The sequence below is a fragment of the Pinus tabuliformis genome, chromosome X, assembly GCF_031772625.1.
Source record: "Pinus tabuliformis cultivar Carrire ecotype Pingquan chromosome X, CPIR1, whole genome shotgun sequence".
NCBI lineage: Eukaryota > Viridiplantae > Streptophyta > Pinopsida > Pinales > Pinaceae > Pinus > Pinus tabuliformis.
In genome coordinates, this window is record NC_142308.1 from 631,170,336 (window position 1) to 631,193,481 (window position 23,146).

Consider the following 23,146-nt stretch of genomic DNA (forward strand, 5'->3'; position numbering starts at 1 on the left):
ATTATAGCTAGAATAAAACAAAAGCAACAGTTCATGTAGCTTCTTTTTTTTTAATGAACGAACAAGCTCAAATCCCCGTAAGAGTTCCATTTCCATACTCAAAACTTCAATTTGAAACTCAGTAAACCCTATTGCAATAGTCTTTAAGGAACACTATTGAGGATGCTCTCTCCATGAGGCGTTGTTGCTCGAATATGGACATTAACTACATTCTTCATTGCTTTCATGAGCAGCGCCCCCTGCAGCCATGGTGAATTCATTTTGTTGGTCTTTCTTCCTCTTCCACGCTTTAGTGAGTTGCCTTATGTTGTCTGCATTTCCTTTTGGCTCATTGTTTGGTCTATTTGGGGTTGCTTCCATCTTCTATTTAGAGTTCTTTAAAATATATGGTAGCTTGCAATCTTTGGCTTTGTGACCAAGGTTGCTACATAAATGACACCTTATATGACCAAGAAAAGTCGAAAAAGGTTTGTATATTCTTGAGGCTTTTCTAATTTTCTTTACATACATTTTGCATTCAGTAGCTTTATGTCCAAATCGATTGCACAAGTAACAGTAACCATAAAAATGATTTGTGTACTTGGTAGATGGTTTTCTTCTCTATTTACTTGCTTATGGGAGCATTCTTTGATTGTTTATTTGAGGATATTTTCTTGCTTGTTGTATGTTATGTTGATTAGTTTTGACTTGCTTTTTCTTACAATCTGTTGCTACATGTCCAGGTCCATGGCAAGAAAAACACTTGATATCTTTTCCAAGAGCAAAAAATCTCCTTTGATATCTTCTGAATTTGTTCAACTCATCTCTAGGAGGAAATGGCCTTTTTACAAAAAACATTTTCTTCGACTCATTCTTTAGCTCTTGTTGTTGTTGTTTGGTTTTGTTTGCTTCATTGTTATTTACTCTGCTTGTACCTTCCTCTAATGGTCTTTTCATGGCTGCTTCATTATCCTCTATGACTGCCTTTGAGCTAGTGCTATTTTCTTCTGAGTCCTTCATGAATTTTATCTCCTCTCCTAGTTGCTTACACAACATGTTCTTTTCATCTAACTCTCTTCTAGCTGAAATAATTTCAAATTATAATCTTTCACACTGTACCTCTCTCTCCTTTCACTGATTACTCATCATCCCTTCTATTCTCCTTGCCTCTTCAAGTTGCTTCCTTAGACTAATAATTTCTTCCTTGAATTTATGTTCTCTTTCATCGCATATTTGAACCAATCTCTTATAGTCTTTGCTCTCATTCTTCAATCTTTTTGTTTCTGCCAAGGCTTGTCAAGCTTGGTTTGTTCTTTAGCCAAATTTCCTTCATAAGAATCAGTAGCAGAACAAGTCTCATCTGATTAAACACTTCCTTTTTTACAAGACTTTTCCTTCATGCTCTTTTTCTTTTCCTTTTCGACAGTGCAGCTACAAGTGTCTCCTTCATGCATGAGCTACAATCTTTCCCAGATTTCTTTTGCAGAATTTAAGTCTATTACTGTATCAAGATCCTTATTATGAAGATTGTTATACATAACACATTTTGCCTTAGCATTCCATTGTTGTTCTTGAACAAAGGGAGAGTCTTCACAGTAACCATCACATACTAGTTTCCATATACCAGGTCCATATGCTATCAATTCAGATTTAACCTTATCTCTCCATTCATGAAAGTTTGTTGCACTTAGCACAGGTACACTTTGATAGCCCATGAATTCAGGATATCTACCTTCAAGTTATTAGACTTACACAGAAGGAACCAACTCTGATACCAATTGACGAAAACTTAACTAAACTGAGAGCGGGTGAATTAGTTTAGTACATTCATGGACATTAATTTCTCTTTTAACTGATTAACTCAACCATTAAATGACCATATTGACACATAATAACAAACAGATTTAATATGCAAACAAGAAGCAATAACTAAGCCAAAACATCACATCAACACATCATACCAACACATGGACACAAGATATAAGTGGAAACCCATAAAGGTAGAAAACCATAATTTTGTTATTATTGTGATGCAAAGGAAAGATCCTACTCCCTTATTACATCTGAATTTTTGTAGGCTCCAACATACAGGAGGCTGCTACCTCAATTTTCCTGCAAGCTACAACATGCAAGGAAGCTCCAACTCCCATACGTTTTTTGTAGGCTACAACCCACAGGAGGCTCCTACCTCAACAAAATCGAATCTAGTATTTATCAAGCCACTACTTGAAAGGAGACTACAATCTCCATTATTACTTCTTCCTTCCTTTATTATTATTAGTGTTCTCTATCATCAAACAGCTACCAAATCATAAAGAACAATGAGACAGTAGTACACAAGATATTTGCGATCAGCCAGGGCCAAAACCTCTCCAATTGAGAGAAAAACCCATCAAAATCCTTCTCTTCTTATAGAAATTCAATTGACAAATCCCAAGACCTATAACCCTTGACCAAGGCCCTCAACAAACCAAGTCATCCTTCCTTCTTGATGAGCTTTCCTTACACAGCTTTTAGCAACAAACTTTGACCTTCCAGCAACTTCAACCCCAACAACAATTTCTGCAACTTCAACCTAGCAGCTTCAGCAACTTCGACCTCGTAGCTTCACAACTTCGACCTTGATGCAGCTTCAGCAACTTCAACCTAGTAGCTTCACAACTTCGACCTTGATGCAGCTTCACATCTTCGATGCAGCTTCAAAATTTCATCTAGCACAGAAATTGTAGAAACCCTAACAAGAGAGAGAGAGATAGAGAGGCCCAAAAACTTCAATCTTGATCTTCTTCTTCTTCTTCGTCCCTTTCCAGTTTCTATCTTGAGGAAATCGAACTTGCTTGAGTGAGTGTCCAAATGAGGTCGAATTCATTCTAATTTATAGGATTGTGAGGGGTATTAATTGTTATCTTGAGGCCGACTTGTCCCTTCATGTAGTTCAACTTCATCTTTGTGCCATATTTCAACACTCCCTCTTAACTAGGGAGGTATTCATAATCCATACAAGGTACTTGAACATTCTCAATCTGAAGAATTCTCATAAGAAGAGTCTGATTGGTAACCCATCTGTATAGCATCATATCATCTAACATTGTCACATAGCAAGGCCTTGACTAATAGTTCTATCTCTCCATAAGATCAGAGCACAATGCTGGCAAGACCAATGATTTATAGACACCCTCATCATTGTCTCTCTCGGAACATACCCCACCCGGGTTCTCTCAGAGTATGTTCGACCAGGACTATTCTTATCTTCGATTCCCAGCCCTCAAAGAATATCGGTCCGCTATGACTACTCTTATCTTGGATGCCCTACAACATCCTCAAAGAGTATCGGATACCAGACGCTTACCTCATCCTCCATTCTATCTTCCCAGGTGAAGACAACAATTATGTGTCTATCTCTCCCTCTCAACTAGGGAGGATATGCCCATTCCAGTGAAGGAATGTACCCAAGCTCCCTCTTAATCAGGGTCTTGAACAAGCTCCCTCTTGACCAGGGACTTGCTTCCAACAGCGCTTTAGGTGAAGATCATGGGACAACCAGTTGCTTGGAGAGCTCCTCCTTTCGAATTTCATGAACTTCTTTTTGTTTATTGAAGAGTCTTCATCTTTTTGGGACTTCTTCGTAGGGCATCAACCATGTGAAAAATCGATGACCCGATTCCTAATTCAGCAAACTAATGATATTTCTCCTATTTGTTAAATTACTTTCAACAAATTACTTGCAGTTTTCTACAACAAATATTGAAACACATGCCTGCAGCCTACACAAAATAAAATACTGCGAAAACTAAACACTGCACTAGAGAGAAATAAAAACACACACAATTACACTGTTGTTTTAGGACAAACGTCCCCGGAAAAACCCAATGTGGGAAAATCATTACAGCAGCTGAGGGTTTTTATTATTATGCAGTAGTAATCTGAGTACAAAAATTCAGATGCCCAAACTGGCAACCTGATACAGAGAATAAACTAGCAAAAGAGATAGTGAGAAAAATCTTCCACAGTCACTGGCGATCTGAATCTGATTTGGGCTCTGGATGGCTAGCCCCACATTGCATCTGCATCACCCTACGCAGATCTGCGTCATAGCCTCTATGGATTGCGTCACCTCCTCCTTTGATCTTTTGATGGCTGGAAACTTGACCCTCTGGCCCTTCGGTCTCACCCTGACTTCCAGCACTAGATTGCGACTACTCCTCAGTAGAATTTCGGACTCCCTCTAAGGCACTGCGCTGCTTCTCTAAACCTTTCTCTACCTTCCACTCTCTGGATCTGGAAAAACTCTCCTTCGGTCTACTATCCCTGCCCCTGTCTCACTGCTTCGATTTTATTGAATCACTTCCGACAACGCACAGCTTGTTGAAATTTCTAAGTCTTACTAGTCAGAAATACCTACTGCATTATCTGGTTTATTTCACCTACTAGTTTATTCCTTAACAAAATATTTAACCATATAAATACTGAAAATAAACACAAATGCAGTCTCAACTCATATACAGATCATCAACTGAAATAATAGACAAACACACAAGGGACACCGTTATTTTTGGACAATCATCCCCAGAAAAACCCAACTTGGGAAAACCATGCAGCAGTTCTGAGGGTTTTATTATTATGCAGATTTCTTGAGTACAACTAGGGTGCAAAACTAGCTCACCCAACAGAGATCTTTACACAACAGTAATACCTCTTCTCGGAAGCAGATATTCATCTTCTCAGCACTAGTCTGCCCCACGCAAATCCTTCCGGTGCTTCTCCAAGGCTCTACGTCAGCCCTGCTAGCCTCTGCGTAGCTCTGGAACCCCCTACGTCAGACTTCTACCTCTCTACGTCAACTCTCTGGCCTTCTGTGTCACCCACGCAGGCCCCTCAGCCTCTGCACAGTGTCTAGTTGCCTCTGTGTAGCCTCCTCAGTCACTGCGCTGGCCCTCTGGCCCTCTCTCCAGCTCGAAACGATGGCGCATACCCTCTGCGTCACTCCTCCTCTGCTGCTTTCTGCTTAGGAGCAGCTCTGTCTCTCGGGACAACTGCTACTGCTGTAAATATTTTTTATTATATTGGTGCCTTCAGTCCTCCTGTGATCTGCAATCCTTTGATACCATGTTGAAATTTCTAAGTCTTACCCGTTACAAATTCCTACTGCATTATCTGGTTTATTTCACCTACTTATTTATTCCTTAACAAGTTATTTAACCATATAAATACTGAAAATAAACACAAATGCAGTCAACTCATACACAGATCATCAACTGAAATAATAGACAAACACACAAGGGACACTGTTATTTTTGGACAATCATCCCCGGAAAAACCCAACTTTGGAAAACCAGTGCAACAGTTCTGAGGATTTTATTATCATTCAAATTTCTTGAGTACAACTAGGGTGCCAAACTAGCCCACCCAACAAAGATCTTTACACGGCAGTAATACCTCTTCTCGGAAGCAGATATTCAACTTCTCAGCACAAGTCTGTCCCACGAAAATCCTTTCGGCACTTCTCCAACGCTTTGCGTCAACCCTGCTAGCCTCTGCGTAGCTCTAGAACCCCCTGTGTTAGCATTCTTCCTCTCTGCGTCAGCTCTCTGGCCTTCTGCGTCACCCACGCAAGCCCCTCAGCCTCTACGCAATCTCTAGCTGCCTCTATGTGGCTCCTGTTGCATCTATGTAGCCTCCTCAGTCACTGCGTTGGCCCTTTGGCACTATCTTTGCAGTTCTGCTATGTACTCACTACCCCTCGCTGCAACAGATCACTTGTTCGAACTTTATCAGCAAACCCCGCTCCAGAAAATCAAACTGACTGATCAATCTTGGTGTATCTCCAACTGACCCTAAAGCCTCCTCTTATACTTTTTCTGTTGAGTCTTCAATGGCCGAGATTAAGTCCCTAATCAACGGCTAAGATTAGATTTGGCTTGATCCATGTCATTTAGAACATTCTCACCCAGTTTTGTATTAATACCCATTAATATTTTAAATTTCCTAAGTTTAGACTTACGAACCCCATTAAAAATATTAATTATTTTAATATCTCTCTAACCCGGTGGATTTCCCCAAACCATTTCTGAGTCTTGGAGATCTCATGTGCTTTAGCCTCTCCACCAATTTTCATGGCTAGAGCACATCCGATGCTACCACAAATCAACACAGCTGTTATTCAAGAAATCGACTTCCCAGCAAAACTGAACTGCATAGTTGTGTTCTCTAAGTGCCCATCGAACTCCTTATAATCTCTCGTTGGAGCACCAACGGCCAAGATTAAAAAATAATCAACGGCTAAGTTTAACTAGGAGTTTATTCTCGTCTTCTTCTAGAAGACTCGCACCAGATTTAATTAATACCCTTTAATTAACCAGATTTCCTAAGTTTAGACTTAGGGCACGATTTTAAAAAGTTAATTATTTTAATTAAATCATCTCTAGGTGGAATTTTCCCAAACAATTTATGGGTATTGGAGAATACATGTGTCTTAGCCTCTCTACGAAATCTCGAGGTTAGAGCACATTCGATGCTACAGAAATCAACACTCCCGCTTAGCGAGGAATGTGCTCTAGTGTTCCAACCCACTGAAGCATCACTCTGTCTCTGCACCATCTCCTATTGTGCTGCTGATGTCTGGCTGTTGCTGCCCACCAACCACTGCATAACTCTAATTGTTGCATCCATTTTGTTGTTGGCCCTGTTGAACTGCTGCCAACACTGCATCTGCATTGCAACCCTCTCTAATTGTTGTTGTTGCAACTACAACAACTACAACGGAAAGGCATCCAAAACACTGAACCAACTATGGTCAGTATGATGCATCCGTCGTTCGATTCTAACTGCTGCTAGCCTTTGCACTGTCACTGAAGCCTCTACGTTGCGGCTAACTCTGCACTGTGCCAACTACACTGTTGCCAACTCTGCTTTGCACTGCTCATTCTCTGACCGCTACTAGCTACTGCATCTGTCACTCTGGCCGGTGACTGCACCAACTGCCACTGATCCATCCTGCTACTGCTGACTATGGGCTCTCGTAGCAAGGTACTAATTCATGAGGTGGACCTCCTCAAGAATCTTGCCCATCGTGTAGCTCTTTGGGGCTACAACTCCAGATCACCCCACCTCACCCCCAGAGGTAACTCGGTGATCATGGCAAACTCTTCCTCCAATTTAAAGGATAGCCTATCGACCTCAACAGATGCAGCTTGCTAGTCCTGCTTCTCCTCTTTGTCCTTCTTTCTGAGAGGACACTAAGTGTTGTAGTGGCCCAGCTCACCACACATGAAGCACTTGATCTTCGAAATGTCCTTTCCTCCACACTAGTCCTACTGCCCCTTTGATGCAAGGGCCATGTCCTCCTCTTCCTTCACTTGCTTCGTCCCACTACTATTGCTGCCACTGATGGAGGCCTTCACCAAATGACGCCTCATTTCCTCCTGCTGCAGATCATCCCACACACGTTCCCAATCTGGCAGCTTTTCTCTGCCCAGGATACTCTGGATGAAAACTTGCCAATATTCAGAAACATTGTTCAGCGTTAATCGTACAAACTCTGTAGGCTGAGGCATTGATCCTACTGAAGCCAACTAATCTCGGACATCCTAAAGCCTAGTAAGGAAGGGGTCTACATGCTCCCCTTTCTACATCCTCGTGCATCTCAGCTTCTCGTCAAGATACATCTTTCGCTGCTCGGAAGATCCTTCGTATAGCGTAGCTAATGCCTCCCACACCTATAATGCAAACAAGAAACATCAATGTGTTGGTTTACCTGGTCATAAATACTACATGTCTCCATCTTCATTTCTGCCTCTTCATCCCTTCAAATCTGTTTCACATAAGCTTCATATGTGCCAGGTAACTGTTGAGAAATCTAGGGGGAAAAAAGGTAGTTTAGTTCTCTTACTTTGATAACTGCTTGTGATGTAGGTTTATTTCAATTGATTAACTTCTTCCTTCCTTTATTATTATTAATGTTGTCTATCATCAAACACCTACCAAATCATAAAGAACAATGAGACAATAGGACACAAGATATCAGTAATCGGGCAGGGCCAAAACCTCTCCAATTGAGAGGAAAACCCATCAGAATCCTTCTCTTCATATAGAAATTCAATTCACGAATTCCAAGACCTATAACCCTTGACCAAGACCCTCCAAGACCAAGTCATCCTTCCTTCTTGATGACCTTTCCTTACACATCTTTCAGTAACAAATTTCGACCTTCCAGTAACTTCGACCCCAACAATAATTTCTGCAACTTCGATCTAGTAGCTTCACAACTTCGACCTTGATGCAACTTCACAGCTTCAACCTTGCAACTTCACATGTTCAATGCAGCTTCAAAATTTCATCTCGCCTAGAAACTGTAGAAACCCTAACAAAAGAGAGAGAGATAGAGAGGCCCAAAAACTTCAATCTTGATCTTATTCTTCTTCTTCGTCCTTTTCCAACTTCTATCTTGAGGAGATCGAACTTGCTTGAGTGAGTGTCCAAATGAGGTCGAATTCCTTCTAATTTATAGGCTTGTGAGGGGTATGAATTGCTATCTTGAGGCCGACTTGTCCCTTCATGTAGGCTGACTTCATCTTTGTGCCATATTTCAACACTCCCTCCTAACTAGGGAGGTATTCATAATCCATACAAGGTACTTGGACATTCTCAATCTGAAGAATTCTCATAAGAAGAGTCAAATTGGTAATCCATCTGTATAGCATCATATCATCTAACATTGTCACATAGCAAGGCCTTGACTAATAGCTCTGTCTCTCCACGAGATCAGAGCACAATGTTGGCGAGACCAATGATTTGTAGACACTCTCATCATTGTCTCTCTCGGAACATACCCCACCCGAGTTCTCTCAAAGTATGTTTCACCAAGACTATCCTTATCTTGGATTCCCAGTCCTCAAAGAATATTGGTCCTCTATGACTAATCTTACCTTGGATGCCCTACAACATCCTCAAAGAGTATCGGATACCAGATGCTTACCCAATCCTCCATTCTATCTTCCCAGGTGAAGATAAGAATTATGTGTCTATCTCTCCCTCTCAATTATGGAGGATATGCCCATTTGTTATGAATATAATTCATAATAAAATAATAAATGTAAATATAAATATAATATTAATAAATGATAATTAATTAATGATTAGTTAGTTAGTAATGAAGAGGCATGTCTTAGAGACATGGCCATTCGTGAAAGGGCACCTGCCTAGGGTATATGAGTGGGCCCTCATTCTCATTTGTACTCATCCTAGATCAATTCTTTATACAATATACAATTTACAATTATTGTCCTACAATGGATGTCTTTGTCTATGAAGTATTTTAATATTTCCGCTGTGTATACAACTTTTGGTCATTACATGGGTACCGGAGCCACGTTCTTCAATCCAGGTCTCTGGCTGTCGAAATTCATCAACCTTGTTGTCGTTGAAGCATTTTGCTACACAGTGTGGAGGTTCTCCATTTTGCAGATTTCACATACTCAGGCCTTTGGCAATTTTAAAAAAATAAAAATAAAGAGAAACAAAAAGAATATATAATTTATAAAAAACAAAAAAACTTGTATAAAACAAAAAATTTGGAGGGACAATCAATTGACGGGCTACATAGCAACATGGATAACGTAAACAAGGTGCTAGTCTTCATTTTTCTCATTGCAAGTTGAAGCAAGTTGGAACCAGAGGTTGGACCAATCCTTATAGTGGATAGCTTCAATCAAGGGAAGATCTCTTGCTACATAATCGACCAGAAGATTGGAGACATCTCGCCAAAGGCCACTCCTAGTTGTATTCAAAATGTTGTGAAGTGTTAAACATAGGTTGGGGCAATACCCTCTCTTCCAATCCAAGCCCATCTCACTATCCAAAGTATGTGACCGACTTAAATGTCTAAGTGATTCACAACTTAGCCATCTCTAAGCTAAGATTGTGGCAAAGGTACACCATTTTTCAACAATCACCCATTTATTTTTAAAATCCAAAACAAAATATGTTATAGTTTCTTTATTTTACTAGCTAGCTTTTAAAAGTTTCATAGTTTAGCTAGTAACCCTTGGGATTTTAAGCAATAAAATTAGGTTTAAACGAAGGGATCAGTACACTAGAACTTTGAGCTTCATTCAACTTAATTTTCATAGGTATATTGAGCTATATTTTGCAGAAATACAGTAAATTACAGCAACATCAAATTCAGATTTTGCAGAAAAGTCAATGTACAAGGCTCCTTTCAAGTAAGTTCAGTCATAAAAAAGTTGTGGTTAATTCCCAATTTGATTTTCTTAATTAATATCTTCTATTTGGGGCTAAAATCTATCATTTCCAGCCATTGAAATTTAAAATTTTAATTTCATTGCTGGAAATTATTTCTAGGTTTTCACCCAAAGGGGTTTGCCCCATAACCTCTGCAATAAAATTTCCAGTTGGCTGGAATATCAAATTTGTTGCAGGTTTGAAGCTTGGGAGTGGTCCAAAATGATGAATATCCAATCTCCTAACATCCCCACCTTTAGATCTTCGATATAGAGTGTTTAGGCACTGATAGGTGGCTCTTTTAAGGAGCTATTACTACTTTTTTCTAACATGTTTTGCAAATTTCCCAATATGTAGTTACAGGACAGCAAGCAATTTAACACAGTAACCCCTCTAACCAAAGATCTAAACCAAGAACAACTTGTATAATGGTTAGTATATTAAATCTACACTCATTTGGACTATTTACATGCCGGGATTTCTCCATTCTACCAACATTCACACGGATCCATCAACATCACCCTATGTTGTACGGGGACCCATCCCCACCAAAGTTCATGGTGTTTCCTTCATCCCAACGATCCAAGTACATTGGAACTCGTTGGAAACTTACCCAATTGGCCGGGGACTCCATCGGGGACTTGGGGACTTCTAGGCTGTCACCGGGCCATCCCTCGAAAAATCAGGGACTTTTCGGGGGACTTTAGGACGTCCCCCAATATCATGCACATTAAACTTTAGAAAAATTTAAATTAAAAATATAAATTTGAAAACCTAAGTTCTAAACTTTAAAGTCAAAAAATTAAAAACAAATTTTGAAACCTAAACCCTATTGCAACCTAAACCTATCGACTCAACTAAACCTATCGCATACACACTAAACTAAACCTATCACATACTACACACTACACTACACAGCAACAGTGAAGGTAAACACTGTTACAGAGACACAACAGCAAAGGTAAGCAAAGGTTGCGAAGGTTGCAGGTAAACACTTATAGCTCGAGCGAAGGTTGCAGGTAAACATAGGTTGCAACGATTGCAAGTAAGAGTCGAGGGAAGTTTGAGATAGCGGGTGAAGGTAAACCTTGAACAGAGAATTCAATTCACAGTGACAAAGGTAAACAAAGCTAAGAGAACTCAAGTGAATGTTTTACAAGTGAGGGCGTTCTTACTCCCGCAATTACAAGTGAGGGATTTTGGAAGTTTTGATCTTAGGCATTCATCATTTTTTAATATTCCTAAACCCGAGGTCATTCTTCCCTCAAGCCTTTCTTTGAAATCCCTTCCTTTGCTTCTAAAACAAGAAGCCTATTATTTGAGCCTCTCCTGTGAATGGGCTTTGGAAATTGCATTGTGCATTGTTATTGACCTCATCATTCTAGTGATTTCCCTATATTGGGACTCCTCCCATCGGTGAAAGTCCGTAAAGAACAACGAACATTGATTGAGGTGACAGTGGGTCCTTGTCCCATTGTTGCCACTTGAACTAGTAGAAGTCCCTTTGGAACCCCTCCTAGGACCCCTACTAAATTAAGCGGTAACAAGGCACATTAAGGCTAATCTAGCTCTTTCCTTTTCCATAACAAACATTTATTTTCCATCATTCAAAACTTTAGGGACCATCAAACTTTTAGGGATGTTTTCACGGATTCATTAAATTTGCATCTCAATTTTGAACACATGGTACTATTAGTTACCTTGCTTCATTTCCTTTTTCCTTTTCCTCCTTCTTTCACTTCTCTTGCCTTCTTTTTTAGTTGCCTCTCTTTTTTTGCTTCATTCTTTTTCCTTTGTTGCATCAAACTTCCTTCCTTTTGCTTCATATTTTTTTCTTCTCAAGTTGAGGGATTCATTCTCTCAGACATCATCATGCATCATCTTCTATTGTTTGCACTTTTCTCTATCATCTTCATCTGTCTTGGAGTCTGCTTCTTTCATCTCTTCATTTGTCTGCTTTATTCATGAAGTCTTCTTTGTTTTCTTCATCTTCCTTTGTCATCATTCTTGCATAATTCTTCCTATATATCTTCTACTATACATTCATAAAAAAATATTTCTTGTAGAAAGGACGTCACCATACAAGAAGACACCTAGAATCTTCTTCATTCACCCACCTAGAATTACATGCATAAATATGTTTCTTGTTGGAGTGTGCACAAGAGCCAACAAGACACCTATGACCTTGGTTTGACAAACTTAATAGGCATACCATTGTCATGATATGACTTTTCCTCTACTTCCAATTTGGGTTATCTCCATCTTTGATTTGACTGTGACTTTGAGATAGTTTTAACTTCACTTGACAAACTTCGACTTCAAACTCTTGATTTGACTTCAACATCGATCATGCATACTTATACATCAATGTCTTCAACATGACTTTAATTTGTTATAACAATCTCACATTTCATGACTATGAGCTTTTACATGACTCTAATTTCCTTTAGACCTACATTCATAAATAACTTGGACTTGACTTTCGCCAAACATGTCCCAAGGCTTTATTACAATGATTAATACCTGACCTTGAATCTCAACTTAACTCAAGACTCAAAATAGTTTGTTAGGGGGTTGGATTTACATTCTTCTTTAACTTGCAATTTACTCTCAAATCATATTTTTCATTCACTAAACTTTTGGACTCATTATGAACTTATTATAAGATTATGGAACAACTTTTAACTTTCACCATCTAAAGAAAGAAATCCTTCTTGAATTCAATGCCCAAAAGAAAAATACCATAACCACATCCCTTTTTGAAATGATTTTTTTTCTCTTTTCTTGTTCTAAAGCTCTTAGGTACTTTACGACTTCACCTATATAGGAATTATCTTATGAAAAATACGATTCTTGCTTTTTAAAAATCAAACACAATACCTAAAGCATGTTTCAACTTTCAAAGTATCTTCCACTTGTTGCAACTTCTATTTCTCATTCGGCTACGCATTCATTACTCTATACAAAATAAAAAGGTTTTCAAGATTTCTATAGGGAACCACCAATAAACATTGAAATGGAAATCTGTTCAACCAAGCTGGAGAGAACGAATGTCATTTCCTCACATCCAATCTCAATTCCTCCTTCGAATTAACATGGTGAGGGATATTATCGAGAGAACCATCATCTACAACAATAAGATCAACCTAGTGGACAATTGTATCCTTCTTTTATGTGCTGAGGGAACCCAACAAATTGATGACTAAGATTCTCCATGCACAGACACGGCAATAGTTCCAATTGCTAATGTTGTCTTCTATGAGATTAAATTCATGAGCCCTTACATTTGGTTGTAATCTCACACAATAAAATGGGATTCAAACCTTCGACAATGATATCAACCTTCTTCATGCACAGAATCAATTTGACTATGTGCACTGATCTGGTCAATTCTTGGATATATTAGCAACTAAGTCTATAATTTCTCTTCTCACCACAACTTGACATGGTTTTGTCCAAATCAAGAGTTGCATTCAACAATTACAAGCACAAGCTCGCATTTTAGATCCATGCTTACTACATTAATCTAGCACTAGGTCACATTCCTTAGTGACCATATGATAGATTCCTCTTAGCTAGCATTCACACTCATCTCTTCATGGCTCCATGTTATATGCTCTTCCACACACTTTACGTTCCATGCAAATCCAAAAGGAATGAACCATAGCTCAATTCGTACTCACTCTGAAACCGCAACTTGCTCTTCCACAAATGTCTATCCACAAATTTGTAATGGCCACACACAAGGTTGTCCAGGTCTACGCACAGGTTGTTCACACGGCAGGTCTTCAGCCCAACTCTTTGCTTGTCCTCTAAATGGGCCAACCATTCGTCTCCTACTATCTCCTCCACAACACTAATTTCTTCTTCATGCTACACTTAATACTGGTTATGTAGCTCAGTGTTTCAACACTTTCAAATCAGCACTCGCTCCAACATGAACAATTGACAAGCAGCACAACTTCATAGCTTTTCACTCTTTCTCACACTACCGATTCCACATGCAAAGCACAAAACGACCTTCAACTATCTCAGCTCTCCTAGATGCTCTGATACAAATGTTGGTTGTAATAGCCAATCAATGGAACAAGGGACACAGGGAATTTACACAACAAACCCCCAAAGGGAAAAATATATTATAAAACCAAATTCTTGTGTGTGTATGTATTGCACAAAATGGTCACTATATATAATGATGGTGACCATAACAAAGACATTATAATTGACAAATTTGTTCAAACCACCTCCATAACTATCTCCACAAACCTTTCCATGAATCTCCCACTAAAAATCCATCGTTATTTTCACTCATTCTTCTCAATCTTTCAACCTTGCCATAAACTTTTATGCTTGGTCTACCTCATTACATTTCTCATCACATAATTTAGATATTAAATATTATTTACAAGTAGGTGTTACTCCAACAAAAATTATCATATATAGCATATAAATTTAACATATTTTAAATTATATACCATTAAAAGAATTAGGGAAAATATTATTATGAATTTCATTTAATCTCATATATATTATACATTAATAAATCTCATATATTGCATATATTATAAATTAATATAACTTAACATTCATAACAACAACAACAACAAAAAAATTATTAATGTAAGATATTATATATATATGGACAAACATAATTGCAAACCTTATCCAAACCTCATCGTTAAATAAAAATTCTAATCAAACTTCATAATTCTCAAACTCGAACCCAAGCCATGTGACATAGCCGAGCATGTTGGGGGGGTTATTTGAGACTTATCTCTAAAATTATAAATAACTATATATATATCCCATAAATAATAAAATCATAAATAAATATATAGATCCCAAAAATAACAATTCATCTCATGCAAATTCAACAACAGTTCATCATTGTACAATGTAAATTCAAATTTGTAAACCATACAAACATGATTTATCAATCACCAATGTATTTGATTATCATATTTCACATTGAATCAATTACACATGCACATCACAATTTCAAATATATAACTCGTAACAAAATGAAATGCGTTGATTCAGATTTCAGATAATCTGAGTTAATAGTAGATATTGATATAGTAAATTAAAATTACTCAAAAATAGTAGGGTCAAAGACTTGGCCATCAGAATCTAGAGTCTAAACTAAACATTAATGATGGATAGTGAAAATTAAAGTAGTTAAAAGAATTCATTAACAATGAGCATCAAGTCAATACCATTAGGTATAACAAAAAGAACTACAATGATTCAAATTTGAAGCAGTAAGTAAATAGTAGGTACTGAAATAGTAAATTAAAATTACCCAAAAATAGTAAAGAGTCAAAGACTCGGTGATCATCAATATCTAAAGTTAAAATCTAAGTTACCTGACACCTCCAAAAGGGTCACATGTCACAAATCTGACGTGTTGACACAACGCATGCCCTTAGGGTGTCCCACACCTCAGACACGTGTCCCTCCAAAAAGTGTGTTCTCCATCTTATTTACAAGCAAAGGGAGGAGAGGTTCAAGAGAAAGACAAAGATGTGGGATGTGTTTCCTACTGATAATGGGTTTTGACAACAGTGTTGAGTTAGCATTAGCCAACTTAGATCTTAATGAACTGTTGCTAGAGCTGAACACTTTTGATGATGGTGATCCTCTTGAGGGGTCATTCTCCACACCAGCAGATGCAAAGATTGGATTAGGATAAAGAGGAGGATGGAGGAGAGAGCAACAACAATGATGCTGACTTTGATGATGATGACATGGAGTACTAACCCTCATGAGTTATGAGATTCTTCCATCTGCGATTCTAGTATCTGCCCTATTTTATATTTTCCATTGGTATTTCCACCTATAGTAGCAGTGACTCAGTATCTATGTAATGCATTTATGATTTTCATTTTGATGACTTAAAGAGCAAATTGATGTTTAAAGTTATAATTTCTTGTGTGTTTGTCATTTGATCATCAATGATGTAGTACTAGTTGCATGATTGAATTTGTATCATCATCATGTAAATGTTTTAGTTTCTAAATTCTTAAAAGATTTGAATCTTTATGTCTATATTTCATTTTCGTATGTGTAATTCAGTAATATATATATATATATATATATAAAATGTGTCCTTTGTGTCTCGTTTCTGAGGTCGCCATATGTTATGTTGAACACTCATATTTCTGTGTCCTCTCTCATGTCATCATCTCAGGTGACTTAGGTCAAAACTAAACATTAACAATGGATAGTGAAAACTGAAAGTAGCTAAAAGAAATCAACATGGAATGAGCATCAAGTCAATACCATTAGCTGAGGTTAGATTAGGTTATAGAGATTAGGGTTTTCTTAATTTATGTTTTTTGTACAAAAGTCACAAGTGGCACCTAGTCATCCCACTTTTCGAGGGGGTGCCCACATGCCCCCTTTTTGCAATACACATGATGCACACTAGCAAACCAAACCAAGTCTCAAGAGCATAAGGAGCATGCCCCTGTCATGTCCCTTCTCAAATGAATTAGTCACGGGATGCAGCGACACAATTTTGGCAGCAATTTTGGTTTAGGAGGACCCCACACGCAGAAACTTAGGAACTATAGGCAGTTCGAATTATTTTTGGCAGCTAGTGGAATGTGGGGGCCACCACATGCATAATTCGAATTGGCCAAGGAGGACGTTGGAGGGAATTCAAGTTAGTGGAAGGAGGGGCCCACAAGAGGCTAAGGGAACCCAAAGTCATAAAAGAGGATGGAGCTCTCATTTTCCAGCGTTTTCTGATTATTTGACAAACAAACTCACTTTTGTACGCTCTGTTGTTCAGCAAGTCTACCGGTTGTTTAGCCACGAATCTCTCACGCGGGAGATTCAACCTCTTCTTCGGGGGACCATTCGTGCCCACCCTAGGGAGGCTGTTACACAGGAGTTTCCAGGGAGTCTGGTATAGACACACACTTTAGCCATCAGCGCAGGGAGGAACCGTGTATTCTCGGGCAGCCAGAGAATACGTAGGAGGGGTTGGAAAATCAGCAAGGGGGATTCACAGCTTGCTGGGAGAGCCGGGAATAGATGAGGAAAGGGATTCACAGCTTGCTGGGAGAACCGGGGGTTGAGTTGGCAACCTAGAAAAGGCCATTTTGTTGGAGTAGCAGCCAGCCAGACCAACGCAGCAGTCAGTCGAAGTTCTGGACAGAGGGGTTACGCAGAGGCCACTATAGCAGCAAATTCGTGGTGCTGGGAGAGCAGTCATCCGAGCCAAGAGTCATCTGGGGAGCATGGAGTTAGTCAATACAAGTGAACCCAACGTTCCAGGGGTATTTTCAGAAGGATTTGCAGGTTGTTTCCTGCAAGTCGAATTTGGTTGTAGCAGCTGGGGAGAGGCTCCAAGGAGGCCGAAAATCCAAATTCAAAATCAGAAAAATAATTTTCTAGGTTTTTCTGGGTTTTGTTCGAGGAGTCTAAGGCTGGAATGACAGAATTTTCTGGGCGGTTTTTCGGCACATTCTAGCAGGTCGAAGTCAGCAAATCAGCAGTTTTGTTGGGACAGCACAGTGCAAGTGATGCAGCAACTGAACGGCCATCATCTCAACTATTCCATCACCTGGGTTTAGTCCAACTTGTCCTTGAGACAAGCCCGGGTGCACCACTTCAATTATATTGTATAAATTTCTCTAAGATTTTATAATGTATGGCTCAACAGTTCTAGATTTACACTGTTTCCATGGATGTGTAATGTCTGTTTTTAATTTTATGTTGTTACACTCTTTATTTGTTTAAATATCACTCACATTCCTATGTAGGAACATTACAGCCCCCTACCTTAGGGGGAGAAGTCCCCACCTAACACTTCTTTTACAATGAAGTGGGATGGTTCTTCCACAGAAAAGGATAATCAAATTTTGATATGTTGAGCTACCACGGGGTGTGAAGGGGGTGAGTTAAAAAAGCCAACCAATTTCTACATCAACAGTTGAATGGCTGACTATTCAACCAACATTAGCTCTCATGCAGCTCGTGAGAAAATGGTCAAATATAAGGTTGATACAGGACTTGTTCTACAATAACCACGCTAGATACAATCCATTTCACATAGTTGATTGAAGACATCTTTCAAAAATGCACTGCAAACAATCTGCTTGGTTCAGAGATTTTGTTTTTGATTTGGAACATGCAAGCCTATGGAAAATGGCCATCATGGAAGTGTGTTAGATACAATGGTCATAATTATTAAATGTATTTTTGCCATACAATAAGGTTATAGTAATTGACTTAGGTAAAGAGTCCTTTTAATAAATATGCAGTCGTGACTTAAAAATTGAACCAATAGATAACTAGATACTTCGAGGAGTTACATAACATACTACACCATATCCTGTTATGTATTAAGACATTGCATAACTCAGTAATTAAGAAATTATCCTCTCAGTCAATCTTTTATTTTGGATTTTCTGTCCATGATTTCTGTCTAAATCTGTTTAATATTTTGTCCTGGAAAAAGCAGATATAGCATATGAATGGTTTTATCATAACGACATCCAGGTTTATGACTGAATAAATACAATAAACTATTTGAAATTTAAAGTTGGATAATAGTCAAATAATTTTGCATGCATTTGGAGTTTTGTATACCTGTAGTTTGGAATGTGTGTTGAAGAACAAGCCTCTTTGGAGCATCAACACTATATGGGAAAAACTGAGAAGATAATGCCATTGCCACGACACTCAGTTGTACAAGCAACTGCAATGGTACAGGATTTGATAACCAACTCCCCAGAATGGGGATCAGAGGACCAACACACAAACCAACAATAATTCCAGTCACAGAGCCAACAATAATATCCGAAACAAAATATCCTGCAGTCCAAATCTACTATTAGAACTAAGTGGACATGTATATGAAAGGACTTGAATATTTCTAATTTAAGAGCTATGCAATATATCAGATATGTGTAGGTTGGACTAAAGAAAGAACAAAAGGAAATTATATTGATCTTCAGGATAACAGAGTAGTAGTCGACAGTACTGTCAAATACATAATTTACAACATCCCATGATAGATCTTAAGGCGTCTTCTAGATAAGTGAAAAGGACATAAGAATGATACAGAAATAATAAAAATGAAGCATTTAACAATGCGGTGACATAGAGCTACCATAAAGGACACACTACCAAGTGAGATATTTTGTCAGAAATAATGATTATCGCCCATACTAATGATGATCAGAAATTCCTCCAGCGGCTAAAAATAAAGTATAGAAAAGAGTCTATCGATGGAAACTTTCTTAATAATTCCAAGTGGGAGATGGCAAACTTCAGACGAAGGAAGCTAATTCTCTCATAACATTTAAGGTCAACCTCTTGCAAGAAGCTGTGAAAAATTGACTAACTCACATTCAAAGTTTAACAGAAATCCTTAGGGCTAGAACAAAGCTCTAATATATGTGTAGGATGTCAACTAATATGTGCCCATGATGGTATTCAGTGGTTTGTACCAACCTAGATCCATCTTAACTCCAGATCTAGTAAGCGCCGAGAGGGATCAAATCTCTTTTCACTCTAAAAGAGGTTTCCATCTCAGGTGATTTGATCCCTCCCTCTCTGCCCTTAATAGATCTGGAGTTAAGATTGATCTAGTTTAGTTTAATTTCCCCTTTTAATAGGCTATATTCCACATGAATACCAAGGGTCAATACCATGGGTCAATATGATGAAGTTATTTTTATTTTAATGTTATTTTTTTGACACAGTAAAAATGTTTTCATGTTATTAATTTTATTTTTCCTTTTATGTAACAAAGAATACCATGGACAAAACCATGGGTTATCAAAACCTATAGCCAAGAAACCATGAACGGTAAATTGACTATTTTATCTCTATTTTATTTTAATTATTAATTCTATTTTTTATTTTATATATATTCTTATATAAGAATACCATGGGCAAAACCATGGGTTGTCAAAAACTAGAACCAAGAAACCACGAGACTATGTTACCTCTATTTTATTTTTATTATTAATTCTATTTTTTATTTTATTTTATTTTTTTAAGTTTGTTTTATTTTTATTTCTATTTTTTATGTAATTTGACCCAGTCAAAATGTTTATAGGATAGGGCAGGACAGGACATGACATTACAAAATCTCTACCATACTAGGTTGGATAGCACCTCTCGGCACAATAAATCTCATGAATAACAAATTTGACCAATTACACAAGATCTTTGAACTAGAAATTTTCCTGTCCAATTTCTTGAACTAACATGATTGAGCCATCCTTGACATGGTATTTGTTGAATTCTTTGATCAAATTTAAAAAGTTACATATAATAAGCCATTGGAGTCCTTGGTTATCTATAAAACTACAAAGGGGAAAGCTAATATGTTTGGCACTATCTATTGACATCACAAATATGATGTTCAAAAGGTTCAAATTTAAAAGAACTAAGACAAGCTGTAAAACAGAAATGACAAACGTTATCTTCAAGCCCTATATAAAAGGAAATTGCAAGTGATAGCACTACACTGTGGCAATGGCCAGTAATGTTCATGTGATGAATAAAAAGCTAACATTAATTTAAACATAAAAGTTGAAGAAAGGCATGTTGATTTTTGAGTAGTTTGGGAGGTACTCCACGCCCTAGGTTTCAGGGTTTGGAGGGAGGAGCAACACAAGAGTCACTTGTGGGCTTAGAACCCAAGGTTGGGGGTTTGCACCCATCATGAATTGGGCCAAAACCATGGACACATTTCGACATGTCATGGATGAGGATGATAGCTCTCATCGAGACGAATCTGACAGAACGAAAAGCATCCGATTCTGAGTTGTAGAAATGGAGTTATGAATTTTTGAATGAATTTGTGGGTTAATGTGGCACCAAATGGAGGTCGGCTTGACAATTTGAAGTGCCACAACTTATGTCTTGACACCACATAGAATTGTAGAAATATGAGTGACGTTGGAGGTCACTTCAATCCATCCAAGTGCATCAAATCTCATCTATACATCTCTGAAGCTGGCTGCAGACTTAAGGAGGACAGGACGTGGAGGAAAAGGGTTGTTCTGGGCATGTTTTTTTCCACACCACAGGTCCGAGTTATTGCAGGGAGAAGGCCGCATTGCAGGAGTGAGTTTTAGGGTTGTTTTGTGGTGAGTTTTATGTAGGGTACCTCTGTTTTGTTGAGCTGCAGAAGGTTGTTCGTTACAGGCAACAAGAATACTTGTTTAAGTAGCCAACAAGGAAGCCGCAATTCTGTTCTCAGATTGGGAGGAAGACCGAATATGTTGTGAGGGCTGGAAAGGCCTTAACTTGGGTGGATTTCTCCCTATGTACGCAGCGTTGAAGGACAGAGAGGAAATACAGGTGAGACGCAGCTGTTAAGTGAGGGTTTGAAGACAATTAGGGGAGCTGAACCAAGTTGTTGTTAGCCCTAACCAGAACCAAAACAGACAGCAGAGAAACAGACCTATAAACGAGGTATGTATTTATGAAGTATTTGCAGATTTTGTAATGATCCTAAACAGGAATGTAAGTGATATACAAAGCATGCAAACAATCCAGCAATCAGAAAAACCAAATATACATTAAGCACCCATGGAAACACTGGAAATAGGGAATTGTTGAGCGATTTTATTAATTTTCTGCAAGCCAAATACAATAGATGATGGAATGGTGCACCTGGGATTGTCTCAATGGACAAGCTTGAAATAATCCAGGTGAGAAAATGTTGAACTGAAGGCTGTTATAACTGTTGCACCAAACTGAACTGCGCTGCCCCGGAAAACCGCTCTATCTGCTGACTTCAAAGGGCTGGAATCACTACTTCCCGTGCTCAGAAAATTATGAGATTTCAGCTCCTTGCTCCTTGGCCTAAACCCAGAAAACCCACGAATGAATTGCCCAAATGTTGAACTCAGAATTTTGGCCCAAATTCCCCTTAGCTCCTCTAATTGTTGACTGAGTTGGGACCCCTATTTGACCCCTTAGATCTGCCCAGAAAATTCTATAGAACCAAGAGTGTGATCCTTGCCCAAAACCCAGAAAAACCCAAAAAGGGTTTCCCTTGGTTCCAACCTTCAAAAATTGACCTTTCACAACTTGGCCCTCCTCCAATTTTGAATTTTGTTGTTGTGACTGATCCTGTCAATCTCTACTCTCCCAACTCCAGCAATCCTCCCCAAATGGCACTCCAAGTGATCTCCTACTTCTCCCAGCCAGCTCCAACTCTACAATTATTTCCTCCAACTCCCACGTGAGCCTAGTGGTGGCTCTCTGCACAGGCCCCAGGTAACTGTAAATCAAACAGCTGGGATGCTGGCTCTGTTGGCTCAAAAACTCACAAGAAAGGTTGGCCCTTTGTTGCTCTTCCAATCCTCTAACTCTCCTGGCAAATGCTTGATCACCGATAGCTCCAAACTCCCCCTGCGTATTCTCCAGCTAGCCAAAAATATGCACTCCCTGTTGTGGCTAAATGGTAGTGTTGTACACACTCTCGGAACTCCTAAAATACTTATGGAACTGCCTCTCTAGGGCGGGCACAGATGGTCCCCTGAAGTAGAGGTTGAATCTCCCGCTTGTGGCTAAACAGCTGGTTGACTCAGCTAAACAGCAGAGCGAACAGTCAAGTAATTTTGATTGCAAGGTGTAATAATGAATCCAAATGAGAGCTCTCTCCTCCTTTTATCTTTGTGGGCCTTCCTTGCCTCATGTGAGCCCCTCCATCCAACACATTGAATTCCCTCCAAACCATTCGAATGGCTTAGTCCGAATTTCCACGTGGGTGGCCCCCACCTTCCACTAGCAACCAAATTAAGTCGAATTTCCTCCTAAGTCCCTAAGTCGAAAATGTTGGGTTCTTTCCCTTAGCCAAAATTGTGCAAAAATGTGTGGAAACACCCTATTACAAATGTGTTTGAGAAAGGACATGACAGTCCTCCCCTCCCAAATTTTGCTTGCCCTC

General features: G+C 38.7%; 1 protein-coding gene across 1 annotated transcript in view; it reads right to left on the reverse strand.

Moving 5' to 3' along the window:
* Positions 1-23,146, reverse strand: part of LOC149141578 (uncharacterized) — a 318,849-nt gene that overhangs the window by 11,748 nt on the left and 283,955 nt on the right. The window contains exon 16 of the mRNA XM_089446868.1: positions 18,820-19,044. Coding sequence (XP_089302994.1) covers positions 18,820-19,044 — 225 coding nt within the window. The remainder of the gene's footprint in view (positions 1-18,819; positions 19,045-23,146) is intronic.